The sequence below is a fragment of the Muscardinus avellanarius genome (genome assembly GCF_963383645.1).
Source record: "Muscardinus avellanarius genome assembly, chromosome: 4".
Classification (NCBI taxonomy): domain Eukaryota; kingdom Metazoa; phylum Chordata; class Mammalia; order Rodentia; family Gliridae; genus Muscardinus; species Muscardinus avellanarius.
The window spans coordinates 44938208-44954800 of NC_137789.1; the positions used below are offsets into that span (position 1 = coordinate 44938208).

General features: G+C 43.3%; 1 protein-coding gene across 1 annotated transcript in view; it reads right to left on the minus strand.

Moving 5' to 3' along the window:
* Positions 1-16593, minus strand: part of DPY19L4 (dpy-19 like 4) — a gene marked incomplete at both ends in the record, with an annotated part of 77495 nt that overhangs the window by 55849 nt on the left and 5053 nt on the right. The window contains 2 exons of the mRNA XM_080694749.1: positions 7228-7336; positions 7916-8189. Of these exons, the coding sequence (XP_080550875.1) occupies positions 7228-7336; positions 7916-8189 (383 nt within the window). The remainder of the gene's footprint in view (positions 1-7227; positions 7337-7915; positions 8190-16593) is intronic.

Consider the following 16593-nt stretch of genomic DNA (forward strand, 5'->3'; position numbering starts at 1 on the left):
GCTGGGCATGGTGGTACACACTTGTAATCCCAGTACTGGGGAAGCTGAGATAGGAGGATCACAGGTTTGCAGCCAGCCTCAGCTATTTGGTGAGGCCCTTTACAACTTGGTGAGGCCCTGTTTCAAAATATTGGGCTGGGGTATAGCTTGGAGAAAGAATGTCCCTAGGTTCAATCACCAGTACCATACACACACACACACACACACACACACACACACACACACACACACACAAAAAAAAAAAAAAAAAAAAAAAAAACTAAGGCTGGGAATATAGCTCAGTGGTAAAGAACTCTTGGGTTCAATCCCCAGTTCCAGGGGAAAAAAAATTAACTGGATAACTTCAGAAATCAATTTAACAAGTCTATTGACTTGTTAATGAATGTACTATATATGACTAATGGGCTAGGTAGGAGGTTTTTTTCCATTAGAGAGAGTATAAAAATATACATCTAAGATAAAGAAAAACTGGGAAGGGAATGTTCACATAAAAAGTGTTCTTATGGGGACTAAAAGTATAACCCAATGGTAGGGTACAGGCTTAGTATGCACAAAACCAAGGGTTCAAACTCCAAAAAATGTCCCCCCACAAAAAAGGTGTTCTTAAACAAAAGTGGTGGTGCATGCTTATAAACCCCGCGCTTGGGAGGCTGAGACAGGAGGATCGCACAAGTTCAAAGCCAGCCTCAGCTACTTGGTGAGGCTCTCAGCAACTTATTGAGACCCTGTTTCCAAATAAAGTATAAAGTAGGTCTGGGAGTATAACCTGGAGGTAGAAAAGACCCTGGGTTCCATCCCTAGTACTACCAAAAAAAAAAAAAAAAAATCAAGTAAATCACTCTAGAAGTACTTTAATTGTAAGTATTCTTTTTGTGCACATAAATTGATTTCATTTGTTAAATACATTTACACAAGGTGAGCATGATGGCCCACACTTGTAATCCCAGTACTTGGGAGGCTAAAACAGGAAGCTCTTAGACTCAAGGACAGCCTCAGCAAGTAATAAGACTCTCAACCCTGAGAGACCCTGTTTCAAAATAAAAATTAGAAATAAGTTGACTTCACTCTCCAGTAGCAAAAAAGGTACCTTTACACAAAAATTTTGTATAATTGCCTAAGTAACTTATGAAGTAAACAAATCTTAACAGTTATTTCTCAAGAACCTATATTATCAGTAATCAAGGAACATATAAATGAATGTAGAAAGAATATATATTACATTTTTTGACTTTCAGATGCCATACATTTTATGGTACTACTTAATAGGAGTTTTTCAAGGGAAAAACACTCTCATATATTGAATATATGCGCTGATTTTAAGACATTTCAATGTTAGTGGCATTAAGTTAGTAAGCATAAAGTACAATCACGGAAAGCCAGTATTTTAGCAAATCTCAACTTGCCTCTCACCAAGAAACAAAACTGAATGGAAACAAATTTTACCTTACTTTCTTTATATTGGTCTTATGATTTTTTTTTTTTTTATTTTTTTTTTGGTGGTACTGAGGGTGGAACCCAGGGGCATTTTTTACTTCTGGGCTATACTCCCAGACCTATTTTATACTCTATTTGGAAACAGGGTCTCACTAAGTTGCTGAGAGCCTCACTAAGTAACTGAGGCTGGCTTCAAACCTGTGCGATCCTCCTGTCTCAGCCTCACAAGCGCTGAGATTACAAGCGTGCACCACCATGCCCGGCTTGGTCTTATAATAACTGAAAGACAAAGCCACCAACTGGGGGATGTAGCTCAGTCCTGAGCCCTGGTACTGAGCCCCTGCACTGACCAAAACAAACTAACAAACAAACAAACAAACAAAAAACGGGCATATGCTTGTAATCCCAGCATTCGGGAGGCTGAGACCAGAGGATCGCGGTTCACGGACAACCTCAGCTACTCAGTGAGACCCTGTTTCAAAATATAAAGAATTAAAATTTGGGCAGGGGGTGTAGCTCAGAGGTCAAATGCCTCTGGGTTCCATCCCCAGACCTGCCCCCCCAAAAAAAATGCCAGGTGTGGTGGCACACTTGTAATCTCAGCGCTAGGGAGGCTAAGACAGGAGGATGGCGGTTCAAGGACAGCTTGAGCTACTTAGGCCCTTTAAAACTCAGTGAGACCTGGTTTCAAAATAAAGAATAAAAAATAATCGCCGGGCGTGGTGGCGCACGCTTGTAATCCCCACACTTGGGAGGCGGAGACAGGAGGATCGTGCAGGTTTGAAGCCAGCCGCGCTGGCTTAGGAGACCCTGTTTCCAAAAATAAAAAAGTATAAAATAGGTCTGGGAGTGTAGCCCAGAGGTAGAAGGGCTTCCAGGAACCCCAGTACCACCACCACCAAAAAAAAAAAAAAAAAAAAAAAAAAGAATAAAAAATAGGGCAGGGAGTGTAGCTCGAAGGTCGAATGCCCCTGGGTTCCATCCCCAGTACCGAAAAAAAAAAAAAAAGAGAGAGAGAGAGAAAGAGACTAAGCCAGAAATTTCTAGATGAAAAAAATAAACAAAAGCCAAAGAAACAAACATATTCAATGATCAGTTCTGACAGGATGAGATGGAACTCGCTTCCCTTTCATTAGCTTACATTTTTAGCACTGTAAAGAAAAAACTAAAGATGATGATTACGTACCCATGAAAATAATCTGCTATTTTGGTCTCTGCTCCAGTAATCGTCATATAAAATAGTTAATAGGGCTACAAATAGGCTCGGAATGTCCATCCAGACTATACATAGTAACTCCAAGTGAAATGTTAACAGTGTTCTATTCAATGATTGTCATTTCTTTGTTCTGATATTTCTTTCACAAAGTAGGAATAGCTGGGCCTTGGTGGAGGACGCTTGTAATACCGGAGCTTGGAAGGCTGAGACAGGAGGATGGCGCAGGATCAAAGCCAGCCTCAGCTGGTTTAAGAGACCCTGTTTCCAAATAAAAAAAATATATAAAAATAGGTCTGGGAATGTAGCCCAGAGAGGGTTCCATCCCCAGTACCACCAAAAAAAAAAAAAAAAAAAGAAAGAAAAAAAGAAAAAGTAGGAATATAAGCACCCTGACCCAAAACTGTACCGAGGATATTTTTGGGGAGAGCAGTTTCCCAAAGAATATTTACTTAGAGAAAGAGCTGGACAATGAAGAGAATCCAAGTGAATGTGAAAGATGAGCAAAAAAGGACTGAGATAACACCTGGGTACAGATAATATGCACAGACCAATCAAATCTTAACACTATAAAAGATAATGCGTGTATAAGGGGAAAAAAGTGCCAAGTAAATTAAAAGTATTCAGCGGGGCATGGTGGCACACACTTGTAATCCCAGCATTTGGGAGGCTGAGACAGGAGGATTGTGGTTGATGGACAGTCTCAGCTAGTACTTAGATAAGGCCTTTTGCAACTCAGTGAGATTCAGTTTCAAAATAAAGAATAAAAAATAGGGCTAGGAGTGTACCTCAGGGGTAGAATGCCCCAGTAACTAAAAAAAAAAAAAAAAATAAAAGTAATGCTTAGGCCAGGCGTGGTGGTGCACGCTTGTAATCCCAGAGTTTAGGAGGCTGAGACAGGAGGATCGTGCAGGTTCAAAGCCAGTATCAACTACTTAGTGAGGCTCTCAGCAACTTAGCGAGACCCTGTTTCCAAATAAAATATAAAATAGGTCTGGGAGTGTAGCCTGGAATAGAAAGTCCCTAGGTTCCATCCCCAGTACCACCAAAAAAAAAAAAAAAAAAAGTAATGCTTGACACACAGGGATGTTTAATATACTCACTTGGGACAATTAAGTTCTGCAACTAACATAGTAAGAACACAAATACTTGTGGAATTAAACATATATTAGATAAAACTACTTTTTTGTTGTTGTTTTTTGTTTTGTTTTGTTTTGCGGGTTTGGGGATGGAACCCAGAGGCATTTGACCTCCAAGCTACACTCCCTGCCCTGTTTTTTATTCTTTATTTTGAAACAGGGCCTCACTAAGTTGCAGAGGGCCTCACTAAGTAGTTAAGGCTGTCCGCGAACCGCGAACCTCCAGTCTCAGCCTCTGGAATGCTGGGATTACAAGCATGTGCCACCACACCTGGCTACCAATTACGTTTTAATAAAACTGCAAACCATTAAATGTTCCACAAGATGTATTCAATGTAATTTTACAACCAAAAATCACTTATTTTACATCCAAGTAAATATAACAAAATGGAACTCTTTTAACTGGTTCCACATCATCCATATTTAATTGGGTATAACTATAAATCATATCTTTTTGTGTGATATACAACATTAAAGATTTTTAGAATTGCAGTTGCTTTATTTCATGTTTTGACTTCAGTATGAATGTTCATGGAAACATACAAGGTAATTAACCAATATGCTCTTATAGATTTGTCAGAAAAGCAAAATATAGAGCTGGACGTGGTGGCGCACTCTTGTAATCCCTGCGCTTGGGAGGCTGAGACAGAAGAATCGCACAAGTTCGAAGCCAGCCTCATCTACTTAGTGAGGCTCTCAGCAACTTAGTGAGACCCTGTTTCCAAATAAAATATAAAAAATAGGTCTGGGAATATAGCCTGGAGGTAGAAAGCCTCTGGTTTCCACCCCCAGTACCACCCAAAAAAAAAAAAAAAAAGAAAAGCAAAATATAGTCAGAAATACCCGGCATGGTGGTGCACGCTCGTAATCCCAGTGCTTAGGAGGCTGAGACAGTTGGATCACACAGGTTCAAAGCCAGCCTCAGCTACTTAGTGAGGCTCTCAGCAACTTAGTGAGACCCTGTTTCCAAATAAAGTATAAAATAGGTCTGGGAGTATAGCCCAGAGGTAGAAAAGCCCCTGGGTTCCATCCCCAGTACCACACACACAAAAAAGCAAAATATATCAATAAATATTTCATAGCTGGGTGTGGTGGTACACATCTGTAATCCCCCTACTTGGAAGCCTGAGACAGGATCACAGGTTCAAGGACTGCCTCAGCAAGTAGTGAGATTCCCACTGACCTAGCAAGACCTTGTTTCAAAATAAGAATAAGGCCCGCCATGGGGGCGCATGCTTGTAATCCCCGCGCTCAGGAGACGGAGACGGAAGGATCGCGCAGGTTCAAAGCCAGCCTTGTTTAGCCAAACCTTGTTTCCAAATAAAAATATAAAAAATAGGTCTGGGAGTATAGCCCGGAGATAGAAGGGTTTCCAGGAACCCCAGTACCATCAAAAAAAAAAAAAAAAAAAAAAGATCAAAATGAGAATAAAATAGGGGTGAGGAAGCAGAACGCCCCCCGTGTTCAATCCCAGTACCAGAAAGAAAGAAAGAAAGAAAGAAACAAACAAACAAACATTTCTGGGCTACGCTGTAACTCAGAGGTATAGCACTTGCTTTGCAAATGCAATGCCCTGGGTTCCAACCCTAGAACAACAACAACAACAACAAATCTTTTTTGGTACTGCGGATTGAACCCAAGGGCTTTCTACCTCCAACCTACACCCCCAGCCCTATTTTTTATTCTTTCCTTTGAAACAGGATCTCACTAAGTTGCAGAGGGCCTCACCAAGTAGCTGAGGCTGGCTGAGAACTTGTGATCCTCCTGACTCAGCCTCCCAAGTACTGGGATTACAAGCCTGTGCCACCATGCCGGATTTAGAAAGAAACATTTCAAAGGCTAACATACTGCAACTCCAGGGGAAAAATAAGGAAGCAAACGGAATTGTACCCATCTTTACCAACCACAAATACCTTTGTTTTTGAAGCTGTTTTAGATAGAATGTCTTAAATTCAGATTAGCTTTCACACTGAAAATTCAAGTTAGAAGAGTTATGAATGAGGCGAGCATGCGCATAGGGACAGGGCAAGACAGAGCAGTAAACACTTCCCCCCCCCCCTTGGTAGCACCAGAGATTAAACCCAGAGGCATAGCCAGGCGTGGTGGCGCACACTTGTATTCCCAGCGCTTGGGAGGCTGAGACAGGAGGATCGCACAGGTTTGAAGCCAGCCTCAGCTACTTAGTGAGGCTCTCAGCAACTTAGTGAGACCCTGTTTCCAAATAAAGTATAAAATAGGTCTGAGAGTGTGGCCCGGAGGTAGAAAGTCTCTGGGTTCCATCCCCAGTATCACCTCCGGGCTAAACCTCTAGTCCAATTTTCTTAATTGGAAACAGAGTCTCACTAAGTTGCAAGGGCCTTGCTAAATTGTCAAGGCTGACTTTGAACCTGTGATCCTTCTGTCTCAGTCTCCCAAGTACTAGGATTACAAGTGTGCACCACTACGCCCGCCTCCAGTAAACTTCTTATACTTAATCTTTTTTCTAAAATAGCTAAGCGAGATCAGTCAGTCGCACCAAGTAAGAAATCAGATGCTTTCCCTAATATGTGAAAGCTAAGGTGAAAGGGGTCATAGGAGGAACTCCAGGTTAAAAAGGAGATCCTATAGAGGAGCAAATAAGGCAACCTAACTGAGGGGATGGGAGGGGGGAGAAGGAAACTCTTTAAAGTACAGGATGTACTAATTCATATTGTAGTCAACCACTAAGCCAAGCATGGGAGGGAGGGATGGGGAGGGACTGGAGTGGGAACTGGGTGGGGGCTAGCGGGGTGAGGTGTGCATTTATGTCTACACAAGTTCTTATCCCATTATGATGTATAAATACAATGCACCAATAAAAGATTAAAAAATAAAAAAGCTGTCCACTAGCCAAAGTGGTGGTGCATGCCTGTAATCCCTGTAGTTAGCAGGCTGAGACAGGGAGACTGCTGTTTCAATGACAGCTTCAACAAGCAGTGAGATTCTCATCATTCAGTGAGACCCTGTTTCAAAAGAGGAATAAAAGATAGGGCTAGGGGTGTAGTTTGGAGGTGGAATGCCCCTGTTTGGCCCCCAGCACCACCAAAAACTAAAACACAGAAACAAAAAAGCGTTCAAATTATTCACACTCCCTTCTTACGCTCTTAGCTCAAAAAGGTTTAAATCTAAATTAGATTAATTTTCTCTCTTACCGGCTACTCCACTCTGAAGGTTAAAAAAAAAAAAAAGTCGTATTTCCCAAAGAATGCAAAATCTAACTGCTCAGTCAAGTGACTCACCACGTATAGGAGGAATACGTTATTGTGCCACGAGTATTTCTTTACACTGTCATTAGCTGCTAAGTTTTTTCTAGCTTCCCACTTCTCTCTCCTACCTATCATTTTCTATGAATAAATATTGCTGGCTGAATCACTTTCTTGGCACTGGTCCTAAGGGGGACATGGAGAACTTTCTCCAGCCTACCCACTTTCGCCCTCAAAGCTCCTCTTCTTTCCCTCAAACACGATTTACACAGCCTCTGCCCTTTGCCTTCATCCCCTAAACCATAAGTGACTTTGGCCGCCTTCAGTTTCTGCGCGTTCATTCCCCCATCCCCAATTCATATTCCCACGCTGATTTTAAATCCTGCCTTTATTTATCCGAGTGGCAGGCATCCCCTCTCATCCTGTGACTTTGGGGTTGTCATGATTCACAAACTGTTAAAAGAGTGCGCTGAGAATGTGGGGCATTTGGTTAAACCATCACCCTCAAATATGGGCTGTACCCACACCTACATCTTCCAAAGCCAGTGTGTGAGTGTGTGTGTGTTTTACTGGGAACTGAGCGCAGGGGCATTCTATCTCCGTACTATACCTCCAGTCTATTTTATTCTTTTCCTTTTTTTTTTTTTTTTTTTTTTGAAACAGGGTCTCAGTAAGTTGCAGAGGGCCTCCCAAGTTGCCGCGGCTGGCCTCGAACCCGCGATCCTCCGTGTCAGCCTCCCGGTCCGGAGCGCGGCACCCGGGCGGAGGCGGCGCTGGGACCCATCGCGCTCCCGCCGCCGACTCCCAACTTCCAGCTCCACCTTTGCCTCCCACTTCGGAGACTAAACTTCGGGCCGCCCGGCGCCCGCCCGCCCGCCCCTCTCCCGCGCGCGGCCGCCCGCCGTCACCTTCGTCCTCCGCCATGGTCTCCGCGGCGGCCTCCGCTCCCGCGCGGCCGGGTCCGCCGGCCTCCGCTCGCCCGACGCCTCCGCCGCCCGGCCGGCCCGCCAGCCGCCGCGCCCCCACTTCCTGACCCGCCCCCCGGTGTCGCCGCCAGCCGCGTCCCCCGGGCGGCCGGAACCAGAGTGCGGGGAGCGGAGGGCGCCCGGAGCTTTACCGCCGGGGCGCGCGGCCGGAAGGAGAGCCGGCGGCGGAGGCCGGCGGGTGCTCACCTCCGCGTCCCTCGGAGAAAGGGCGGAGCGTGCGTTCCGCCTGTGTGATTCCCTCTGGGAGTCGGAGACTACACCAGTGTCAGCTCCACCTTCCAGATCCCGGCCCCATCCTCCTCGTTCCTTTTTTTTTTTTTTTTTTTCCCTGTACGGGGGATGGAACCCAGGGGCATTCTACAACTGAGCTACACCCCCAGCCCTATTTCTTATTCTTTATTTGGAAACAGGGTCTCACTGAGTTGCAAAGGACCTCACTAAGTAGCTGAGGCTGTCCGCGAATCGCGATCCTCCGGTCTCAGCATTTTATATTGTGTGTGTGTTGCATGGGGGTACTGAGTCTTGAATCCAGGGGCATTCTGCCTCCAAGCTTCATATCCACCCCCATCTTAGCTTTTGTTTTGAAACTGGATCTCGCTAGGTTGCTGGGAGTCTCACTACCTGTCCGAGGCTGAATTCGAACCTGCCATCCTCCTGTCTCATTCTCCCAAGTACTGAGATTTACAGGCGTGTGCCACCATGCTGCGCTCTCTGCTCCATTTAATAAAGGGGAACCTGAGGTCTAGCTTGAAGCTAGTCAGAGCTAGATCTAGAACCCTGAGCTCTGAACTACTGGCAGTGTCTGCTTTCTCACGGTGATTATGGAATGCAGAAAAAGATGACAGGTTGGCCCTTTGGCTTAGCAGACCGCTTGGCCATTACAAGAAGCAGCTTGTTATGATGAGCAAAACTTAGCTAAATAAAACATTTGCATGTCATGATACTCTGGAAAACAAAACGATGATACTATGTTTTTTGTTTGTTTTTGGTAGTACTGAGGGTGGAACCCAGAGGCTTTCTACCTCCAGGTTATACTCCCAGACCTATTTTATATTTTATTTGGAAATAGGGTCTCACTAAGTTCCTGAGAGCCTCACTCAATAGCTGAGGATGGCTTTGAACCTGTGCGATCTTCCTGTCTCAGCCTCCCAAGCATGGGGATTACAAGCGTGTGCCACCATGCCCAGTTGATACTATATTTTTTAGAAGAGTGGTGCATTTAGATATTTTACAACAGTAGAACATAGTTTAAATTTGTTAGAATGTGTACAACTTCACTTTTATTATATCTGTCATTCTTGAAAGTATATTTAGGAAGTTGCCGGGGTCCAGCCCTAGCAAGAGTCGAGGTTCATGTGTTGGTGAAAGAGCCGAGGTCTTGAGAGAAGAGCTTTCACACGAGATCAGGTTCAAACTTCTCCATTTTATTCAGGATTTGTTACAGTTTTCATATTTTCTTTTTTGGCAGAAAAGCAAGGGCATAGCCATGCAAGCAGGATCGCCAAGGATAGGAAAAGTTTTATTTTTTATAGAGTTCAGGGCAAGGGTGTTGGACATTTAAATAATCACAGTATGCTTTGTCTCACTTCACAAGGCTGACTCTAACTTAATCTTATACATTGGCCCAAACTAAGGTCAGTTTGAACTTAATGTTTGGCCCAAAATTTATCCTTGGGAAAAAAATCTTTGCGGCCTGACTCTCTCACAAGCCGCTGCCCATCAGTTTTAGTTATAATGCTTATATATAAAATTCGAATTATACATATTAATCCAAATAATCCTAAAATAATTTTTTGAAGAAAGGAATGCTAGACATACTTCCTGGGGGATCTACGCCATTGCGGATCCCGTGATCGAGCTTTCTCAAGATCTGCATGAGATGCTGTGGCAGGAAGTGACAAAATAACTCGTTTTTGGAGTGAGAGAAGCAAGCACAGAAACTAACAAGTCATAGGATAATTATGGATATCCCATGTTTAGCAGGGAACAGGGCTCTCCTAAAAACAGCTTTATTGAAGTCAGGAATGGTGGTGCACGCCTGTAATCAGTACGTGGGAGTCTGAGACAGGAGGAGTGCAGATTCAAGGCCAACTTCAGCAATTTATCAAGACCCTCTTTCAAAGTAAAATAGGGCTGAGGTGTACCTTGGAGGTAGAATGCCCCTGATTTCAATCCCTAGTACTAAGAAATAAGTAAATAAATAAATAAAGCTTTATTAAGCCAAGCATAGTGACATTCCAGTATGTTCAATACTTGGGAGGCTGAGACAGGAGGATCACAGGTACTAGGCGAGTTTCAGCAACTTGGTGAGACTCTGTTTCAAACTAAAAAAGGGCTGAGGGTGTATATTCAAGGCAGAATATTCCTGGATTCAATCCCAAAACATAAAGGAAAAACAAACAAACAAAAAAACACCACCTTTAGTAACTTAGGACAGTTGAATAGAAGCTATCAATTTTCAGTGCTGTGCAAAAGATGATCTGGGAACTCCTTCTGTGTCTTTGGTTGCCTGTAAATATGTCTTGCCTTCAAACAGTACTGCTCCAGGACTTAGAAATAGTGGTCTGGAAGCCAGGTGTGGTGGCGCACGCTTGTAATCCCAGCATTCGGGAGGCTGAGACAGGAGGATCGCCATTCATTGACAGCCTCAGCTACATAGTGAAGCCCTCTGCAACTCAGTGAGACCCTGTTTCAAAAAATAAAAATTTGGGCTGGGGTATAGCTCAGAGGTAGAATGCCCACGTGCACAAAGATTTTATAAAATTTGGCTGGGAAGCCATCTGGTCTTGGGCTTTTCTTTGATTATAGGCTCTTTATTGCTGCTTCAACCTCCTTGATTGCTATTGGTCGATTTAAACTTTCTATATCTTCTTGATTCAATTTAGGAAGGTTGTAGTTTCTAGAAATACATTTGTCAATTTCTTCTAGGTTTTCCATTTTGTTGTAGTATAGTTTTTCACAGTAGTTTCTGATGATTCTCTGGATTTCCACTCTGTGGGAGTGTCACCTTTTCATCTCTTATTTTAGTAATTTGGGTTGATTCTCTCATTCTTTTGGTTAAGTTGGCTAGTGGTTTACTATCTTATTTTTGTTTGTTTGTTTGAAGAAACAGCTTTTGGTTTTGTTTATTTTTTTATTTTTTATTTTTGGTGGTACTGGGGATGGAACCTAGGGGCCTTCTACCTCTGGGCTACACTCCCAGACCTATTTTATATTTTATTTGGAAACAGGGTCTTTTAAACCAGCTGAGGCTGGCTTCAAACCTGTGCGATCCATCCTCCCAAGCGGAGATTACAAGCCTGCGCCACCATGCCTGACTCTTGTTGATTTTTTTCTTGTACTCACCGAAAAAGAAATTCAGAAAAATTTCTACTTACTATATCCCCCCCAAACAATAAACTATGTAGGAATAAACTTAACCAATGAGGTAAAAGAACACTATAAGAAAAATTATAAAACACTAAAAAAGAAATTGATCTTAGAAGACAGAAGGACCTCCCATGCTCTTGCATAGGCAGAATAAATATCAAAATGACCATTTTTCCAAAACGACCTGCAGATTCAATGCAATACTCATTTAAATATCATGGCCATGTCAAACATGGTGGCGCACGCTTGTAATCCCAGCGCTTGGAAGGCTGAGACAAGAGGATTGCACAGTTTTGAAGCCAATTTAGTGAGACCCTGTTTCCAAATAAAATATAAAATAGGTCTCTGAATATAGCCTGGAGATAGAAAAGACCCTGGGTTCCACCCCCTGTAACACAAACACACACACACACACACACACACACACACACACACACACACACACTATGGCCATTCTTCACAGACACAGAAAAATCAGTCCTTAAATTCATTTGGGACAACAAAAACTCCAAAATAACCAAAGTAGTTCTCAACCTCAAAGAACCATACAGGAGGCATCACAATATCTGATTTCAAACTATACTACAGAGTCATAGTAATAAAAACAGCATAGTATTGGCATGAAAGCAGACTTATGGACCAATGGAGCATGATAGAAGACTCAGAAACAAATCCAAACATAGCCAATTTATTATAATTTTTTTTTTTTTTTGGTGGTACTGGCGATGGAACCCAGGGGCATTCTACCTCTGAGCTACACCCCTAACTCTATTTTTTATTCTTCATTTAGAAACAGGGTCTCACGCCGGGCATGGTGGCGCACGCTTGTAATCCCTGCGCTTGGGAGGCTGAGACAGAAGGATCGCACGGGTTCGAAGCCAGCCTCAGCTACTTAGTGAGGCTCTCAGCAACTTAGTGAGACCCTGTTTCCAAATAAAGTATAAAATAGGTCTGGGAGTATAGCCCGGAGGTAGAAAAGTCCCTGGGTTCCACCCGAGTACCACCAAAAAAAAAAAAAAAAAAAAAAGAGAGCTGGGGGTATAGCTCAGAGGTAGAATGCCCCTGGGTTCCATTCCTAGTACCACAAAACAAACAAAGATACAACAACAAATGCTGGTGAGTGTATGGAGAAATGGGAATTCTAATATATTGTTGGTGGGATTGCAAATATGTACAACCACTTTGGAAAATAGTGTGGAGGGTCCTCAGAAGAATGGGAATAAACCTACCATATGACCCAGCTCTAGCATTCTTGGGTATCTACCCAAAAGAATGAAAACCAACATACCAGAACAGTGCCTGCAATTCACAATTTCCAAACTATGGAATCAGCTGAGATGTCTATCAACAGATGAATAGACTGCCAGGTGTGGTGGCTAATGCTTGTAATCACAGTGTTAGGGAAGCTGAGACAGGAGGATCACAGGTTCTCAGCCGGACTCAGCTACTTAGTGAGGCCCTCTGCAACTTAGTGAGAAGCTGTTTCAAAATAAAAAGTAAAAAAATAAGGGCAGGGCGTGGTGGAACACTCTCATAATCCCAGCGTTTAGGAGGCTGAGATAGGAGGATCACTGTTCACGGAGAGCGTCAGCTACGTAGTGAGGCCCTCTGCAACTCATTGAGACCCTGTTACAAAATGAAAAATAAGCCAGGCGTGGTGGCGCACCCTTGTAATCCCAGCATTTGGGAGGCTGAGACTGGAGGATCGCGGTTCGCGGACAGCCTCAGCTATTTAGTAAGGCCCTTTGCAACTCAGTGAGACCTGGTTTCAAAATAAAGAATAAAAAATAGGGCAGGCGATGTAGCTCAGAGGTCAAATGCCCCTGGGTTCCATCCCCAGACCCGAAAAAAAAAAAAAAAAGAAAAATAAGCCAGGCATGGTGGTGCACGCTTGTAATCCCAGTGCTTTGTAAGCTGAGACTGAAGGATCCCACGGGTCCAAAGCCAGCCTCGGCTACTGAGTGAGGCTCTCAGCAACTTAGTGAGACCCTGTTTCCAAATAACGTAAAAATAGGTATGGGAGTGTAACCCAGAGGGAGAAAGTCCCTGGGTTCCACCTGAAGAACTACACACACACACACCTACACACAAATAAATAAATAAATAAATAAATAAATAAATAAATAATAAAGCTGGGGTTATAGCTTGGAGAATACCCCTGAATTCCATCTCCAGTACTCCAATAAATAAATAGATAAATAAATAAATAAATAAATAAATAAAAATAGGGCTGGGGTGTAGCTCAGAGATAAAATGCCCCTGTACCCATTGCCATACACACAAACACACACACAGACAGACAGACAGACAGACAGACACACACACACACACACACACACACACACACACAGAACAACAGATGAATGGATTACACGACTATGGGATATGTACACAATGGAATTTTACTAAGCCATAAAGAAGAACAAAGTTACATCATTTGCAGAGAAATGGATGAAACTGGAGTCACAAAAAGTGAAAAGTCAGGTGTTCTCTCTAATATGTAGAACTAGAGAGGAAAGGACTCCAGACAAAGGGGAGAAGCCTTAGATGAGTAAAGAGGGCGACTTCAGTGAGGTGGAATAGAAATAAAAAGAAAAAACCTGAGGGGGACGGGAGGGGGGAGAGGGAAACACCTCAATGGATAGAAACAAACTCATCCAAGTCCAACACTGTGCCGAATGTGGGGGAGAAGTCTGGAACTGGGAGAAGGTACAGTGTGTGCTGTGTGCATGCAGGCCTCTATCACCCTGAACTTCATCAAGATGTATGATTACAATGCAGCAATAAAGATATAAAAATAAAAAGTAAAAAAGCAGCAGCAGCAGTAAATCTCAGTACTTGGACGACCAAGACAGGAGGATCACAGGTTCGAACTCAGGAACATAGCAAGTACTTATTTCCAAATAAAAAATAAAACAATGCTGGGGTATAGCTCAGAGGTAGAAGATCCTTGGGTTCCACTCCCAGTACCATGAAGAAAAACAAAAAAAGGCAGAGGGTACAGCTCAGAGGTTGAATGCCCATGGATTCAAATTCAATCAGCATTACCACAAAAAGAAAACATTCCAACCACTGTAAGCTTTTATAACTATTTTGGTAGATACAAGTTTACCTTGTTGATGTCTAAATCATAAAACTTAATTCGGTTCATTGAGAGAGAGAGAGAGAGAGAGAGAGAGAGAGAGAGAGAGAGAGAGAGAGAGAGAAAGGGAAAGCCCTGCCATCCTTCAAGTTTTGGTGGATGACGTTTCTACCCCAACCTACAAAGGGTTTTAGCCAGGCCTGGGTGGGCCTAGCACAGCTGTCCTTCCACTCAGGACCTTGCCAAACTGCTGTGGTTAGAACTAATGTGCTGAGGTTCAATCACCCTCCAACTCCTACATTTCTTAAATTCAAAAGAGCACAATGAAAGCTGGTGATGGTGCACACTTGTAATCAAGCATTTTGGAGGCTGAGACAGGAGGATCACAGTTTACAGACAGCCTCAGCTACTTAGTGAGGCCCCCTGCAACTCAGTGAGACCCTGTTTTAAAATTATGAATAAAAAAGCCGGGCGTGGTGGCGCATGCTTGTAATCCCAGCATTTGGGAGGCTGAGACTGGAGGATCGCGGTTCGTGTACAGGCTCAGCTACTTAGTGAGGTCCTTTGCAACTCAGTGAGACCTGGTTTCAAATAATAAAAAACAGGGCAGGGGGTGTAGCTTGGAGGTTGTAATGCCCCTGGGTTCCATGCCCAGACCCACACACAAAAAAAAATTATGAATAAAAAATAGAGCTGGGGGTGTAGCTAACAGGTAGAGTGCCCCTGGATTCCATCCCCAGTACTACAAAAAATAAATTAATAAATTAATAATAAAAAAATAGAAGTAAGAGCCGAGTGTGGTAGGGAAAGGTGGTAATCCCAGCATTTCAGAGGCTGAGACAGGAGGATGATAATCATGGACAGTCTCAGCTGCTACTTAGGCCCTTTGCAACTCAGTGAGACCCTGTTTCAAAATAAAGAATGAAAAACAGGGCTGGGGGTATAGCTCAGAGGTAGAATGCCCCTGGGTTCTATCCCCAATCTCTTTCCCCACCAAAAAAAAACATTGTCAAGGCACTGGGGATGTATCTCCTCAGCTGATAGGCTGTTTGTCTAGGATATGTTAGGACCTGAGTTCAATCTCCAGATCTGGAAAAAAAAAACCCACCCTCATTAAGCCAGACACCATGGTACACACCTGTAATCCCAATACTTGGGAGGCTTAGACGGGAGGATTGCAGATTTGGAAACAGCCTCAGCAACATAGCAAGACCCTGTTTCAAAACAAATAAACAAAAAAAAAATTTTTTTTTTTGGTGGTACTGGGGATGGAACCCCGGAGCCTTATACCTCCGGGCTATACTCCCAGACCTATTTTATATTTTATTTGGAAACAGGGTCAGGGTCTCTTAAGCCAGCTGAGGCTAGCTTCGAACCTGCGTGATCCTCCTGTCTCAGCCTCCCAAACGCAGGGATTACAAGCGTGCGCAACCACACCGGCTACAAACAACAACAATAATTTTTTAAAGGCCTGGGAGTGTTGCTTGGAGTTAAAATGCTCTTGAGTTTAATCACCAGTACCATAACCATTAAAAAAAGAGGAAAAAAAACCTCATCAACTTTTTGTCAATTATAGTATGACTGTGTGTTTGGTGGTGGTAAAAGGTGGTACTTATTCTTGAATCCAGGCACATTCTACCTCTAAGCTATATCCCCAGGCCTATTTTAATTTTTTTGCGGTACTGGGAATGGAACCCAGGGGATTCTACCTCCCAGATAACCCCCAGCCCTATTTTTTTTTATTATTTATCTTGAAACAGGGTATCACTGAGTTGCAAAAAGCCTCACTATGTAGCTGAGGCTGTCTGTGAATTGGGGTCCTCCTGTCTCAGCCTCCCAATGGAGGAATTACAAGCATGCACCAACACTTCCAGCTCAACTTAATTTAATTTACAACCCAGAGGCATTCAACCTCCAAGCTACACCCCTGCCCTATTTTTTATTCTTTATTTTGAAACAGGGTCTCACTAAGTTGCAGAGGGCCTAAGTAGCTGAGGCTGTCCACAAATTGTGATCCTCCAGTTTCAGCCTCCTGATTGCTGGGATTACAAGTATGCACCACCAAGCCCGACTTCTATTTTATTTTATTTTATTTTATTTTGTGTGTGGGTCTGGGGGTGGAACCCAGGGGCATTTGACCTCCGAGCTA